This window comes from Drosophila busckii, chromosome 2R (genome assembly GCF_011750605.1).
Source record: "Drosophila busckii strain San Diego stock center, stock number 13000-0081.31 chromosome 2R, ASM1175060v1, whole genome shotgun sequence".
Lineage (NCBI taxonomy): Eukaryota > Metazoa > Arthropoda > Insecta > Diptera > Drosophilidae > Drosophila > Drosophila busckii.
This window is the reverse complement of record NC_046605.1, coordinates 17,097,951-17,114,100: the sequence shown is the minus strand read 5'-3', so window position 1 is coordinate 17,114,100 and position 16,150 is coordinate 17,097,951. Positions and strand designations below refer to the sequence as shown.

Below are 16,150 nucleotides of genomic sequence, written 5' to 3'. Positions count from 1 at the left end.
TATTATAATGTTCTTAGTAGTAATGCTAATATTTGCTTGGCTGCTACCTAATTTATGTATCAAAGCCAAAAAAAATAACTTTCTTTTCAATCTAGAAGATCCTATGCTGCGTAGTATGTTAAATCAAGCTTTTAAGTTGCCACAACGACCACCAATGAAAGCCATTTACATTTATGCTCTGCTCTTTTGGAGCAGTTTTTATTGGAGTATTATGTATCAAGCGAATCTTTCCATGCTCATGGTGCATCCTCCCCAGAAAACGACCATACGCAACTATGAGGATTTGCGCAGAGCACAACTTAAGATTTTATTAGGTAAAGTTGATGTAGACTTAATGGAGCAGACTATTGGCAGACGTGTTTTTCTGGAGAATTTCGATGTTTTCAAAATTGTTGATACTAACACGTTCTTGGAGCTGCGTAGACAAGTAAATGCAGCATACAGTTATCCAGTCACTCAAAACATGTGGCCCCTAGTTGACTATAAGCTGGCCAGAGAACAACGTGCTCGATTTCGTCTGTCAAATGATATTGTTTTTCTAAAATTTGTGCTTTTTACCCTACCGTTGCCTAGAAACTCCATCTACTTAGAAACTCTCAACCAGCATATACATCAGGTCCATAGCAGCGGCCTTTATAACTTCTGGCTTCACCGGACATTCAATCAGTTGACTGCCATAGGTAAAATATCGATTGAACCAATCAAGTTAACAACCGCGGGCAGTCATAAGAGTTGGCAGCATTACTATTACGTCTGGATAATGTATATTGTCTGCATATTAATTAGTTGCATTATCTTTTTGGTAGAGCTTACAATTAGAAGGCATGGTCATTAAAAATCAAGCCGATTTTTATAAATATAATCTATATTATATAATTCATATTTATTCATATATGAATTTCTTATATTATTATTATACTTTTTACGTAACAATACATATATCAAAGATTACAAATTATTACACTGAGCGCTGATAATTTATATTTTAATACTTATTGCTTATTCATATATACAGTTTTTATTTGAATGAACTTTCTGAAACAAATATTTATTCGAATAAAATATATATGTGCAGTATAAAACATTGCATTCATTTAAATAAATGACTGCGCATTTGGAAACTATATTATCATTAGTTTGGGGTCAAGTTAGATAGCATAGATTTGCAGCATACGAAGCTACAAATTTACATTGCTCTTTACGCGGTCACGCAACTTTATTATCGTTTTTGGTGGAAAGAGTTAACACGTTGTATTAAGAGTTCAAATGTAAAATATCTTCAGTGTATTTGGCACTAATGACTAGTTTTTAGATTACATGAGATGTTTTCGCGGGAAGAAAAATACAAGTTACAAGTGAAAAGCTGACTCAGCGAAAGTAAGTTAATTAGAGACGGGAGAAAGCAAGAAGTTATTCTTAACGAAAGTTGAGGCAGGTCCAGGGCTTCAGTCCACTGCTCCTCACGTGTGGAGTGGCTTTTTGACTCCCTCAAACATTGTCTATGTTTTTTGACAAGTATGAGCATGCAAGTGCATATTTTTAGACGAATTTCAAATTTCAGCTGGCAACATGGACTTCTGATAACAGCAGCTGTCCGATAAACGACCCTCGTAAATTATAAATTGCTTATATTACTTAAGTAAAAGTAAACAAAAGGCTCAATTATTTAGTAGGATGTATATCCTCCTGAAGGAGGCGCCAGAGCTTCCACATTTTTTGGAGGCGTCTCGGAACTAAATCAACCAAATTATGAAGAATTGCTGGAGATATCTCTTTCCAGAGCGAAGTGATCTCAGCAATGGTCTCCTCCCTTGCTTTATTCAACGAAACTGTTATCTTTCGGCTTAAAAGAGACCAGACGTTCTCAATTATGTTCAGGTCTGGTCATTGCGGTGGCCACTCCAAAGTAGGACCGATACACTTGGTCTGCTTTTATTTTTTAACGTAAAAAACTCTTTAATAAGCAATTCTTGTGGCCAGAAGAAGAAGAAGTCAACAAATAGTGTCGAATAATTCTTGTGGCACGTTTAATTTAAATGAAGATATCTCTCTAGAATATTTAAATTTAAAATTTTTCTACAGTTATTAAGGGATTAGGAATCTTTGCTTGAATGTAAGCAGTTACATCTTCAACCAAACTATCTGGGTGAAGCCTATAAATAAAAACTTATTTCCTTATAGGAACAGCTAATATTATATACTGCAATAATAAGTTGTCTTGTAGTATTCCCAAAAGAGCTACCAAGGCCATTATTAAATGAACTAAAAAATTAAGTGGGATATGAGTCTATATTGCTGCTGCGGGAAAACTCGCAGGATTGTTGCAACGATTTAAAGCCAATAGCTTTGAGCTGCAGTAAGTGCATGTGGTGGAGCATCCTTTATCGCATGTCAAAGGCTGTGTGTGCTTGGGCTACCTGCAACGACAGTTGGGGCAAGAGTTCCAATTGCAAAATGAAAAATGATAAGCTTTATTTTAGTTTCTTTATTCTCTCGTCGTCGTCGTTTTTTTCGTTAAATATATTTTTGTTTTCAATTAACATATTCAGTCTTTCAGCTTTTAACATTGTTGTTACTGTTAGCTAATCTTTAATTTTTAATTTCGACAGCATCAGCTGATCCACATCGAGCGGTGACAGACTCAATTTCATGTTCTGCTTTGTGGCCAGCAGACGCAGTGTCTCAAATTCCTTGTCTGATAAGATTGTACGGCTTATGTTGATTGTCTGCGCATTGGACTTTCCAAACGTCTCAAGCTGTGCCTCAAACTTGTGTTTATACTGGTGATCTTCGATGTCAGTATTTTGCTTAGACTGCGGCTCCTCCTGCTTGACGGACATCGCACGCTGCCAAATCTCGCGCATTTCCTTCTTATACTTGCTTACGCGCTGCTCAATATTAATGATCTCCGCGCTAATCTCTTTGTTGTTCGGCTGCTTGGCCTGAGCTTGTACAAATACCTTGCGCGCATGTTCGTAGTCACCTAAGGCGGCCAAAGCGCGGCCTTCCTGGAATAAAGCCTTGCATGATGGCTTATTATTGGTGAGTCTGCGTACTGCTTTCATCATAATGCAAGCTTTGCCAGCTTGATTGAGCTTATTAAAGCAAAACATGAGATTGGTATAGAGCGTGATGAGCAATTGTGTTTGCTTTGCTTCATCTTTTTCATCGGCCATGCGGCAGTAGTTGAGCGAATCAATGGCACGTTCAAAAGCATTTACAGCAGGACGATAGGAGCCACGCTTGGCGCAGTCCTTGCCATGCAAATGCATATCCTGCGCCCTGGGATACACAATGGCAAACTTGTTGCGATCTTCTGGTGCTATATCCTCCAGCGAATTCCCATCACCTACTGGTGTAAAGCTTATGACTTCCACCTTGAACAATGCATCCGCTTTGGGCTTAATGCGCGGAGGACAGCCAAGCTCATGGAACAGCAAATGGTAAGATATTATAAACTCAGCCTGCTCATAGACCTGCATACTGCGCACAGCTGCGTCCAAGCCCTCCAACACATTTCCTTTGCCCGTTTCGAATTCAAAATTGGAGCCACGCAGCAGGGATGAATCAAAGGGTGCTTCCTCCCCTTCCCAATAAGCGCTATAGCGCAATGCAACTCTCGCCTTGTCGGGCACCAGGCCCTGCTCTTTGATGCCAGCACGCATAATGCGCTTGTAGATGTGCTCACTAATGGGCGTCATAAACTGGCGCAGCTCGTCAAAGGAGCGTGTCCATGGTGATATAAGGGCCTCATGATCAACTCCATTTTCACTCTCTTCGTCCATCCCATCGTCATATTCAACCGCATAGTCATTGTTAGCAGTGTGCACTTCAAAATGTGCGCCGGCAACAATAAGTTCCCTAAAAATAAACATGCATCTATTTATACATACATATGTATGTGTATGTGTGTGCGTGAGGCTTTGTGTACAAGTCGCTCGTTGCACGACGTGCATTGCACGTGTACTTAATGTTAAGTTGCAATTATATGCATAACTTACGCAAATGATAAAGGCTCCTTCAGCAATTGGGGGCTTGACTGATACTCTTCGTCCATGTTTATTCGATTGTTAAATATTATTTAATTTTATTTACGCAGTTGATAGTTTTAAGATGAGCCGCGCGCTGGTTTTTTTTGTTGACGTTAACATGTGAATAGCAGCTTAATGTCAGATTCCGTTATGTTTCTGTTGATCTATCTCTACTTTTCACCCAGCTTATTTCAGTTCAATATTGAAATTGTCGATTTTAACTTTGAATTATAAATTTATTCACTTATATATGAATTGAATATCTTTTTGGTGTACATCATAAGTAATACAAATTATAACGAAATATAAGGAATGCTTTTAATGATGGCGGCAAAACTATTGATATTTCAACTAGGGATTACATTATGATTATGATTCAATATTAATGAGCTAATTTAATATACATATTAAATAAAAATTCAAGTGATTTACATGCTGCACTTATTTTTTCAGCAACTTATTCATATCCTTATTTTGCTTAATCATCTTTGAATCAACGCTTTCAATTTTGTAGTTCATATTGTCCAGCATTTCGTTCTGCGACCCTATTTCTGTGCCTAAATCAGTAGCCAGGAACTTGAGACGCGTTAAATTATCGCACATATCATCAAGATTGGACTCGAACTGTCGCTGAAAGGGATTAGCGATGCTCTGTTGCGATTGATAGGTGCTAGAGTCGCCGCGTAGGTGACTAACTGGATGATTGTTATAGCGCTCCGTTGGCGACATGGCTGGTCTTGATTTTGCGAAATCCGCAGTTGCACCAACGTTGACACTGCAGTTAGTTTCCTGAGAGGCTTGACTGCCGGTGGGCGAGGCAGTTGCCGTGGGTGGCTGATCTCGATTGCCTGATAAGTAGTTCTTAAGGCCGCCAAATACACTTTTTAGTCCATTTAAGTGACGCTGGCTGAAACGTAATGTAGAGTTGATTTCATCCAATTGGTTTGACGTCTTCTCTAGCTGCTCTCGCTGTCTGGCCAGCTCCACAGCTGTTGCTTTCCCGACTTCCTCCGTCTCGTATAGCAAGCCTATAAAATGAATATATTAGTAACGCCCCTATAATTGACCTTCAACCAACTAGCAACAAACCGAGGCTGGTTTCCGTTGACTTCAGTGTGCGTTGTTCAATCTCTCGACGTTTCTGTGCATACGCCTGGCGTTGGGCATCAATTGAAGAAGTTGTGGACACTTCATCGTCAAAGTCGTCAAAAGGATTGGTACTGCGTTGTGACCTGTTTGCACTGCTTCTTGTGCTGTTCTTTAAAAACAGGTCATCGTCTACATCCGTTAACTTATTAAAGTCGAAATGGTCATTCACTGGCTGCAGGTAATTGTTGGCCATATTAGCAAGTGCGCTCTGCTTTCAACTTTTAAAATTTTGTTGTGGCTATTTTTTAATTTTTCCCTTTGTTTTTGTTCGTCTTTCTTATCAGACAAATTAGTCAGTGTGCTAACAGTGCAGCAGTGAGCATAACAGAAAGATTACATAGTGGTACTTACATTAAATATGTGTGCTGAATGATATACGCCAGTTTAGGCTAGTTCACTAATCACGTTCAGAAGAACTGGTATCGCAAGGGACAACACAGCTCTTATTGAAAAAAGAAAAAGAGCAACCCTGTCAGATTTTACATTCTATTTAAACAATAAAGTTGTGTTTTAAGTAAGGCACTTGTATAAAATAACACATAAAACACAAAAAAAAAACTGAGCATATTATATGCAAGCGCCCTAAGGCACAACACACAAATATAAAATGCGTTGCTATTTACAAATTTTGGCCGCGTCATGTGTCATTGTCACATTGCTGGCAGCACAGTCCGCAGCGACTTCGGTAAAAGGATACCAAACTAATGACAATGATTTAATCGAATTAGACGAGGATAACTGGCATTTAATGCTAAACGGCGAATGGATGATTGAATTGTAAGTAAATTTCAATACTAGCTAGCACGCAGTCGGAGTTGGGTGTGGGCCGGCAACGGCAAATACAACAACAACAACAACCACATAGTCAACAATAGTGCTGGAGCTGGTTCTATGGAATGTTGCATGCCGTTGTTCAATATATGATGTGCGCTGTGTATTGCTGATTGGCTGCTGGTCTGAGTCACGACCGGCAATTGTTGTAACTTGTACTTGTGTTGTTTCAGGTGTTTTTTATAAGGCAAAGAAAAACAATAATTTTAAATTTAAATTCAGCTAATATTTGATTTTCAAATTTTAGTTTTGCACCATGGTGCCCAGCTTGCAAGAATTTAGCGCCTACTTGGGAACGTTATGCGCGCACTGCCAAAGACGTTAATGTAAATGTGGCCAAAATCGATGTGACAACATCGCCTTCGCTAAGCGGACGTTTCTTTGTTACCGCCTTGCCTACAATTTATCAGTAAGTGTGCTATCAATAATTTAATATAGATTTACAATTTGTTACGTTATTTTCTTCATAGCGTTAAGGATGGGGAATTCCGTCAATATCGTGGCGCACGTGATGCCGAAGCCTTATTGTATTTCCTGAAGAAACAATCTTGGAAATCTATTCAACCGTTATCTGCTTGGAAGAAGCCCGATACCATTCACATGTCGTTGCTTTCCTATTTCTTCAAGCTGTCGCACACATTGAAGGTACGTGCAACATTAACAATTAGTTAATCTACTTGAAAACATCGCAATCAGTTTCGTAGTATATTAGTTCAATGCACGCATGCGGAAGCTTATCAATCACATTGAAGTCAAAAGGTTATGTTTGCATTCGAGCACTGAACTTGAGCTTTCTTTTTATTTGTTATATGTATACGTATAAGTTTATGCATGTATATGTATATTGTATATGCACTAATAGCACACACAAAAACTTTTTAAGGACTTCAATGCGCGACTGCAGGAAGAATATGGTTTGCCTACATGGGGATCTTATGCGTTGTTTGCCATTGCCACAATATTTGTGGGTGCTGCACTGGGTCTTCTGCTTGTGTGCCTCGTGGACTTCTTTTATCCACCCAAAAAATCACCACGTCAAAGCTTCTCAGAGTCTCAGGACAATCTGACCGAAGGTGTAGAGGATTTGGCCACTGAAGACATTGAGGATGATGATGATGATGAAAATGGTTAGAAATATCGAAATATTTTTATTGCAAGCATAAGAAATAGTTTTTTGCGTTACAGGTAACGACGACGCTGAAGAGGAAGAGCAAGAAGAGGAGGAGGATGAGGAAGCCGACGAAAAATCAGGCGACAACACTGAGGAGGATAAGTCCGAAGGCAAAGCTAAAGTTACAGCTAAGGAAGAGGATCACGTTGGCGATAAAGCGCCTGAGGTTACGGAAAAGCCCAGCACAGAGCAAGTGCGCAAGCGCAAGCCCCGCAAGGAGCATTAAAGAGCGCGTTCTTAGTCAAAAAAGGAAAACAATACGACGAGAAGCGGCAACAAAAAGACTAACCTAACATTACACATTAAACTATATCCTGAACGAAAACCAGCAAAGCAACATATTTGCTTTGTTGGCTGTATTATGGAGCAGTAAGAGCTGCGCTGGTTTTAATTTAAATGATTTTTATTGCGCACAAATTGAAAATATATTCAAGCTATTTAAGCATTTGTAAAATGTCTACAGGCCCCCTCACTCGCCTCATGTATTTGATAATTATTAAACCAAGCGTAACAATAACTTAACTAAATTTTAGTCGTACTATACTTCATTGTTTGCAAATTCATTTATTTAAATTGCTATTGATTTAATATTGTGTTCTAATATACTTATTTCTCTCATTTGTTTAATAAATTGCAAACTATTGAATTGCATTTTACAAATTTCATTTGTGTTCATTGTATTTAAGTAAATGTAACTAAATTGCGTTTGAAACACTCGAAAAGAAATATTTACATTATGTATTGTTAAGCGACCAAATTATATTTGAGCTGAAAATTTAAAACTAGTGCAACGAGCAACTTTTATTAAAACAATATAGAATTGAATTCATATATGAACGAATTATTTAATGCATTTTTTTAACACAATGTAATTTCATGTATACAGTCTTCAAATAAATATTATGTATGTATTTAACAAATACAAATGGAATTTTCATTATAATCCTTATGTAGAGTTTCACTTTGGCCATCCTCTGACTCCAAGCTGTGAAGCGGTTTCCAATTTCTTGGTCATAAAACTTCATGATTTGCTTCACAATTTGAATGTGAATTTGAAGAAAACAAGAACGGTTTGTTGTAGAATTTAGACATTTTCGTTTCTTTAATTTACAATTTTTACTATAAATGTTGTTTCATAAATAAATAAAAAGAGAACAAAATTAGCCAAATTATAAATTTTTTACATTTTTATTGGTAAGTCGATCGTTAATTATAGTATTGGTGTTATTAAGATATAGAAAAATCCCTGCAATTTTGTTTGTATTTAAAACTACAAAGAAGTAAGTGTGGAGTATGTGTGAGTTTGCCGAATTCGTTTGTTTTGCACTTGTTATAGATGGCCAAATCAAAGACTATTGCTTATTTAACATGCTTATATCAGTATAAAAAGTATAAAAGTTTATATTAAAGTACATCTGTATAATATTAAACATTGGCATGTTTAATTTGCCTGCTTTTTGTTGCGATTTCACTTGGCACTTGTGATTAATGAATTAACTGTTTGCTTGTTTGTAAAAATTACATTTTGATTGTTAAACAAATAACATTTGAAACAAATGGCTATGGCTATTGTAACGGTTTCGGTTTATGGTAGGGTGTTTTTATATGGGGTTTGTAGGTACTTGGTGTAAGTGTGTGTGTATAAATAAATTTTCTATATATAAAATATATATTTGATATATATTTTTTGGTTGTTAAAATTGTACTATTGCAGCGTATGGAGGAAGTTATTGTGGGGACAAGGACAATTGGGGTGTGGTATATATGTGGATGTGTATATGTTTTCAAATACTTTAAGTAATTGTGTGTGTGAGTATGTGTGTGATCAAATTTTCAAAATTTTCAGTTAATTCGCATGCAAATTTGCATCTGCATTGATCTGTTTGTGTGTGTGTGTGTGTAAGTGATTTTCATTTTTCTTTTTCTGACAACAAAAACAATATTAATTACTTTAAATATTTAAAAAACATTATTCATGTGCATTTAGCATTTTGCAAATGCAACTGAAAGCTAAATCAAAGCTTGGTACAGCACTTGCCATACCAACAAAAGTTTGTTTTAAGAATTTTAAATAAGTATTTGAAAGTGATGCTTTCAGTAACATTCGATGTGTTTTGTTTTGGGGGGAAAAACATTGAGCATTGTTGTAAAATTAACTTTTGCTTTGGCATGTTTGACAAAAGCTAATTTTAAAACAGCGCAAAAAACTTAAACTACTAAATAGCTATTATGTTATCTGAGGTATTCTTGTATGGTTGGATGTGATGGAAATTTTGTTAAGCAAATTTGTAAAAATTTTGTAAACCGGTCTATTGCATAAAATTGCAGGTCTGTTGCTTTGCTCAAATGCAAAGAACGTAAAAAAACGTAGCAGTAAAAAAAAATAGTTGCCGGCTATGCAACAAAGTCAAGCGGCCGGTTGAAGCCACCCTTGCGATTCATATACTGGCGATATTTACGCTTGAGTATAACATGCACTTCACCAACATCGTTACCCTCGACTTTCTTGTTCTTGGTGGTGTCGAATGTGCAAAAGCCCATTGTCTTGAGCATTTCAACCTCTTCCGGCGATTTACCCTCTAGGTCAGCCTCATTTATGTGTGGTCGCTCAACAGCTGCAGCGGCTGCTGCATTGTTACGTGTGGCACGTCTTGATGTGGATGGCCCTGGACCGGAGCTGCTGCTACCGCCGCCACGTGAACGTGATCTGCTGAAAATAATAACATGAAGTTCATACAACATATAAATGATGAGCTTAATGAACTGAAAGTTGATTGCATTCAAATGCAGGCAACAAAAACTTGGCTTGGCAAACTGGAGCAGCAGCGGATGCACCGTCAAAATTTGCTGCAAATTGAAGTTTTAAATAGAAAATGTGACACCTTTTTAAAACGGATGCCACAACCGGTTGCAACAATAATAAATTATACATATACATATATCACTCTCAATGTCTGTGTTTGTGTGTGTTTCTTGTATTTCGACTGACAGTTTTATAATGATAACAAAATGTTTTGCTTATAATAAAAATTTAGGACATCTCCTCGATAAGTGCTGCACGCAGCTTTGTTGTCACCGTTGCAGGCTGTGCCTGGTTTAGTTTGAACACGCTCTCAATCACAGATATCTCTGTGGCCGTTGTGTTCATGCCCACAAACGATATCCAATCGTTGACTACCATGCCGGCCGCCAACACTTCGCTGCCACGATTTACTGTACCAGCCACCAGAGGCACCTGCAGCAGCGAGGAAAGCTCATCTTGGTCCTGTATGCTTGTCTTGGGATGCACCATGCCGCCTTGATTGCTCAGCACTGTGTAGGATCCCACAAGTGTATTGTCGGCTATGGTCTGGCGGAACACTTCGACCTTGAGCACATCAGCTATAATCTCCTCAGTCTCCTTATCCAAATCTGGATGCACTAACGCCACATAGTCGTTGCAGGCAATCACATTACCCAGCGCAGACAAGCGTTCTTCCACACGTTGTATTTTAACCGCATCCGGAAGGCTGTTGCGCAAATGTTGCAACTCCTCGTCTGTGGTGGAATGCGGTACAAGAAGCCCATTGCGGTTACCGACTGTGAGGCGGCCTATAATGCGGCAGCCGCCAATGTTGGCATGTATGACCGGAATGGTTTCGGCCAGCTCAGCTTCGTAGGTGCTATAGAATGTCTCCGAGCCGCCAATAGCCACCAGGCAATATGTGTTTGTTAATTTGCTGAAGACGCCAATGTCGTCGTTATTCTCAAACTGCACGCGAAGCGCCATTTTGTTATATTCTTTAGTTATTTACTGAATAATCTGACAAACTCGAACTGTTTACTGATACTAATGCCAGGCTGCTTCGGTTTACTGAATTTTATATAGTACTTTTGCTGTTTGTGATGAAATTCTTTGATTTCACTTCACGTGGTAATTTTGCAGGCCGATTTCGCCAGGAACAAATGAATCAGAAAGCGGGAACTAGAGAAATGTCAAAGCTCAAAAAACACACATACACAGGGTTGCTTTCGGTTCATTGGAATTAGTTCGATTGCAACTGTTGCCAAGCCATGTTACTTAATTTAAATACGTTCTAAAATAGTTTTTTGTTGGTGTAAATAAAACGCTAGTACTTTATACTTATCGGAGTGGATTTGGTACACTACACTTGCTTATTCACCTCGAACGCCTGCCGCGCGTGCGCTCTCCTCGGTCACGGCTGCGGCTTCTCTCACGCTCACGCTCCCTTTCACGATCACGTCGAATGCCGCTGCTGGTGCTACTCCCGATGCCGGCTTCTCTTTCTCTGGAACGTCTCTCCCGCCTCTTTTTTCGTTCTGTTCGCTCCTTTTCCCTTCTTCTGTGCGCGGGTGACGCGGGACTGCGGCTCCGACCCATGTTGCCTTCTGTTGTGTAGTTTTTTGGTGTGTGTGTGTGTAAGTTAAACGTTTAACTATTTGTTGTGCCTAAACATGGAAACACACGGGCATTAGCATTTGTTGATAATCCTGATACATATTTAGGTGTTTCGCGCACTCACCGTTGCCTATTGCTGTGTCTAGCTTTACTTGGGCGACACCGGCATTTAACAAAACTTAAAACTAAACGTAAAATAACGGAGCACGTCCCCCCTTACCGACGACCGAGCAAACTGTAAACTGAATAGTGATGGCATCCGAACGATACCAGGTAAGCGATAACTGGTGGTAGCCGGATAATATATCTACCAGCGTTGCCAAATTTGCTCAAACCACAAACGCTTTGAATTCTATAAATTTTCAAAATATAAAAAATGCACTTCTCAAGTAATAGATTTAAGTATTACACATATCTATATTTTATAATAAATATACCATACAAATATCACAAAAAATGCATCTTCCTAATATAAACAGTAAAAATATAAATAGCTATTTATTAAACTATTATGCTTTTAAGCAATAAGCAATGTACTTAGCTTAGCAACAATTAACTTACCCTATGAATTATTGTTCTACTAATATACTTTTCAACCTTTACATAATAAATCAAATCTCTGGCGCCGGATCAGTAAAGTCAACATTGATAGTTAATGCAATCGTTGCCAATTAGCTATGCAACTACATTTATTTTTATACATTTTGAATTATGTTATCAATCTCAGCTGTTATCAGCAAACTGTGCATATTTAATTGCTATGTTGTTTATAAACAATAAAGAAGAAGCAGCACCACTGGCAACAGCTGATGCCGCCAACTAAGTGAAAAGCTTAAAGCTTAATTTAGTTGTCAATTTGCAAGCAGCGCTGGTGGGTGTGGGCTGCGCTAAGTTTTCTTTAAATTTGTTTCTACCTTGTGTATTTATTAAAAAAATAAGTTCTCGGCAACATGGGTGACGCCATGAACGTAGAGGTTAAGGATATTGATAAGCTGATGGCGTTGGATGGCTACCTCAAGCCCTTTGAACGTGAGATACGTCGCCGGTAAGTAACAAATTGGGCAGGCAGAGAGTATGCAAGCGCTAGAGAGAAAGAGAGGGCGTCAAGTAATCCGAAGTTGGCGCCGGCTGATAAAGCAGTTGGCATGGAGCATGGCTAACAATTGTGGCTCTTGTTGTTTTTGTTGCCTGCACTGCAAACTCATATCAATAATGTGTATGTATGCTGCCGGTAAGGTGCAGTTGGAAAAACTGCGTTTCGCCAATGTCACATGAAGGTCATTGGTGATTGGTTTACTTAGCAGCTGCTGCGTACACGTTAGAAATATTTGGAGCAGCAAATTGACTTTGGTCTTGAACTTGCGTTAATTTCCGTGTTTTATTTTTAGACATGGCGTGCTGCAGGAATGGATTGGTAAAATCAATCAGTGCGAGGGAGGCATGGAGGAGTTTTCGCAGGGCTACAAGTACTATGGACTGCATTTCCAGCCGGATAATTCAGTTATTGCCCGCGAATGGGCGCCAGGTGCCAGAGATGTTTATCTAACAGGAGATTTCAGTGAGTTACTAACAAATTCAATTATTTGTAAATTAAACTTATAATTTTTTACAACAGACAACTGGCACTGGGAGTCGCATCCTTTCAAGAAACTGCCTTTTGGCAAATGGGAGCTGCATTTGCCCGCCAATCAGGATGGCAGCGCACCTATTAAGCATCTTAGCGAGATCAAGGTTATTATACGCAACCAAGCTGGTCAGCTGCTGGATCGCTTATCGCCTTGGGCCAAATATGTGGTCCAACCACCCAAAGAGGCCAACCAGGGCGTCAACTACAAGCAATATGTGTGGAACCCACCGGCTACAGAGCGTTATCTACGCAAGCATTCGCGTCCAGCCAAACCAAAGTCTTTGAGAATCTATGAGTGTCATGTTGGCATAGCCTCCCAAGAGCCGCGTGTGGGCAGCTACGATGAATTTGCTGATCGCATTGTGCCGCGCATTAAGCGCCAGGGCTACAACTGCATACAGGTGATGGCCATCATGGAGCATGCCTACTATGCTAGCTTTGGTTATCAGGTAACCAGTTTCTATGCTGCCTCCAGTCGTTGCGGCAATCCAGAGCAACTTAAGCGCATGATTGATGTAGCTCATGCCCAAGGACTCTATGTGCTGCTGGACGTTGTGCACTCCCATGCATCGAAGAATGTCCAGGATGGCTTAAATCAGTTCGATGGCACCAACAGTTGCTTCTTCCATGATGGCGCTAAGGGCGAGCATTCACTGTGGGACAGTCGTTTGTTCAACTATGTTGAACATGAAGTGTTGCGCTTTTTGCTATCCAATCTACGCTGGTGGCACGATGAGTATAATTTTGACGGTTATCGCTTTGATGGCGTCACATCCATGTTGTATCATTCTCGTGGCATTGGCGAGGGCTTTAGTGGCGACTATAATGAATACTTTGGGCTGAATGTGGACACCGATGCGCTCAACTATTTGGGCTTGGCAAATCATATGCTGCATCAGTTGGATCCAGAGATTATAACCATAGCAGAGGTGAGCCTAAAGCATTTGTTTACATATAAAAGTTGAAATATGTATATTAAAATATTTTTATTTTAGGATGTCTCTGGCATGCCAACTTTGTGTCGTCCTGTCGCGGAGGGCGGCATTGGTTTCGATTATCGCCTAGGCATGGCCATTCCCGACAAGTGGATTGAGCTGCTTAAGGAAACGAGCGACGATGAATGGAACATTGGCAATATTGTGCATACGCTCACCAATCGTCGCTGGATGGAGAATACTGTTGCCTATGCCGAATCGCATGATCAAGCTCTTGTCGGCGACAAGACAATTGCCTTTTGGTTGATGGACAAAGAAATGTACACGCACATGTCCACATTGTCGGATCCTTCGCTTATCATTGATCGTGGCCTATCGCTGCATAAGATGATACGGCTCATTACGCATGCATTGGGTGGAGAGGCGTATCTTAATTTCATGGGCAATGAATTTGGTCATCCGGAGTGGCTGGACTTTCCGCGTATTGGCAACAATGATTCGTATCATTATGCGCGCCGCCAATGGAATCTGGTAGATGATGAGCTGCTTAAGTATAAGTATCTAAACGAATTTGATCGCGCCATGAATGAGCTGGAGGAGCGCTATGGCTGGCTGCACGCGGGTCCTGCCTACGTCAGCTGGAAGCATGAGAGCGACAAGACCATTGCCTTTGAGCGTGGTGGACTTGTGTTTGTCTTTAATATCCATCCGACGCAGAGCTTTAGCGATTATCGCGTCGGCACCAACTGGGCGGGCACCTATCAGGCTGTGCTCTCATCGGATGATCCGCTCTTTGGTGGTCACAATCGCATCGATAAGAACTGCAAGCATCATTCTGATCCTCTTGGCTATGCCGGACGTACAAATTTCATTCAAATTTATGCTCCATCACGCACGGCTGTAGTTTATGCACGCGTGAGTGATTAATTTACTGATTGTTAATATACATATATATTTTTTATATATAAATTGTATAAAATTTATATGAATTCAAAATTTAGTCTTAGGCGTTGTTAAAGTTACGCATGCCATCATTGAAAAATATACAAACAAAGAGATAGTTTTATAAATGGTTTATGGTTTTGTAAAATAGATGGTTAACAATAATTGCAAATAAACAATTTTGTTAAGTGTTACTAACATAGTAAACATAACTATTTAGAAAATTTGACTTTGATTAATAAATTAAGTCTATATTCTACATCTCTCGGGGATAGAGAGACTCTCGGCGCTTCAATTACAGAGCTTGACATTATTGCTTTGTTGAGAGTGCGAATTTAAACTTTGGCATTCTCTGGACCGTTTCACGGAGTACCAGGTACACATACATCGTCGAATTTTAAAATGGGACCAATTTGCTCTCTTAACTACAGACCAAACTGAATTAACTTTATTAATGAAATTGTTTCCCTTTTGAAATAGCTTTCGACCCATTTCGAAATTTACCGTCATAAACTCCCAAGCCCTTAGTAAAATATATGTGTGAATTTATAATTTATATTCTCTTTATTTGCCTTGAATTTTTAAAATTGTATTTTTTTTGTTTGTTTTGTATGTATATAATAAATATATTTTTATATATGTATAGATGTATTATTTAGACTTTTTATACATAATGTATGCAATTATGTTGCTTAATTATTTGCTTGCCGTTTCAGTAATTCGTTAAATCTTACAATTAAAAGTTTTTGTTTTTATCTTACATTAGTGTGTCAAGTATAATTATATTTTTCGTTTTTGTTTGTTTTGCTTTGATCTTAAAGTTAATATTCTCTCAAAACTGAACCATTGTCTTCCATTAGTAATAGTTATTTTGGCTTAAAAAATATCGTTTTGTTTGTTTATTAAATTTTTCGTTTTTCTTTGTTTTTTTTTTTGTTTTGTAGTTATGCAAAAATAAATCTTAATTAATATATTTTTAGCGCTGTTATGTCAGTGCTATGCTTCAATTCTTATACGTACTTCTAAATTGGGGGCTGGCTTAACAAAATTGCAAATATATATTTA

General features: G+C 38.8%; 6 protein-coding genes across 7 annotated transcripts; 2 read left to right on the top strand and 4 right to left on the bottom strand.

Annotated features, from left to right (window-relative positions):
* Positions 1–2,556: 2,556 nt before the first annotated feature.
* On the bottom strand, positions 2,557–4,177 carry LOC108595574 (inactive peptidyl-prolyl cis-trans isomerase shutdown). Its single transcript, XM_017980835.2, has 2 exons — positions 4,002–4,177; positions 2,557–3,861 (listed from the first exon to the last, which is right to left on the bottom strand). The coding sequence occupies exons 1-2, from the start codon at positions 4,055–4,057 to the stop codon at positions 2,583–2,585; spliced, it is 1,335 nt and encodes a 444-aa protein (XP_017836324.1). The 5' UTR covers positions 4,058–4,177; the 3' UTR covers positions 2,557–2,582.
* Positions 4,178–4,314: 137 nt separating this feature from the next.
* LOC108596882 (synaptosomal-associated protein 29) lies at positions 4,315–5,466 on the bottom strand. Its single transcript, XM_017983061.1, has 2 exons — positions 5,121–5,466; positions 4,315–5,059 (listed from the first exon to the last, which is right to left on the bottom strand). The coding sequence occupies exons 1-2, from the start codon at positions 5,371–5,373 to the stop codon at positions 4,473–4,475; spliced, it is 840 nt and encodes a 279-aa protein (XP_017838550.1). The 5' UTR covers positions 5,374–5,466; the 3' UTR covers positions 4,315–4,472.
* A 197-nt stretch (positions 5,467–5,663) lies between these two features.
* On the top strand, positions 5,664–7,595 carry LOC108596881 (thioredoxin-related transmembrane protein 1). Its single transcript, XM_017983060.1, has 5 exons — positions 5,664–5,957; positions 6,259–6,420; positions 6,482–6,656; positions 6,895–7,138; positions 7,197–7,595. The coding sequence occupies exons 1-5, from the start codon at positions 5,788–5,790 to the stop codon at positions 7,406–7,408; spliced, it is 963 nt and encodes a 320-aa protein (XP_017838549.1). The 5' UTR covers positions 5,664–5,787; the 3' UTR covers positions 7,409–7,595.
* A 761-nt stretch (positions 7,596–8,356) lies between these two features.
* LOC108596884 (U4/U6.U5 small nuclear ribonucleoprotein 27 kDa protein) lies at positions 8,357–11,885 on the bottom strand. 2 transcript variants are annotated; one of them, XM_017983065.1, is made up of 3 exons: positions 11,706–11,885; positions 11,346–11,631; positions 8,357–9,889 (listed from the first exon to the last, which is right to left on the bottom strand). In XM_017983065.1, the coding sequence occupies exons 2-3, from the start codon at positions 11,561–11,563 to the stop codon at positions 9,577–9,579; spliced, it is 531 nt and encodes a 176-aa protein (XP_017838554.1). In that variant the 5' UTR covers positions 11,564–11,631; positions 11,706–11,885; the 3' UTR covers positions 8,357–9,576. The 2 variants fall into 2 exon arrangements, with proteins under 2 accessions (XP_017838554.1, XP_017838553.1); XM_017983064.1 differs by having other exon boundaries at positions 8,357–9,892; positions 11,706–11,883.
* LOC108596883 (eukaryotic translation initiation factor 6) lies at positions 10,136–11,195 on the bottom strand. The gene has a single exon (XM_017983063.1). The coding sequence runs from the start codon at positions 10,949–10,951 to the stop codon at positions 10,214–10,216; it is 738 nt and encodes a 245-aa protein (XP_017838552.1). The 5' UTR covers positions 10,952–11,195; the 3' UTR covers positions 10,136–10,213.
* A 551-nt stretch (positions 11,886–12,436) lies between the features above and the next one.
* Positions 12,437–15,289, top strand: LOC108597665 (1,4-alpha-glucan-branching enzyme). The gene is made up of 4 exons (XM_017984335.1): positions 12,437–12,626; positions 12,970–13,139; positions 13,197–14,137; positions 14,204–15,289. Exons 1-4 carry the CDS (start codon positions 12,532–12,534, stop codon positions 15,068–15,070), a joined length of 2,073 nt encoding a protein of 690 aa, XP_017839824.1. The 5' UTR covers positions 12,437–12,531; the 3' UTR covers positions 15,071–15,289.
* Positions 15,290–16,150: the final 861 nt, after the last annotated feature.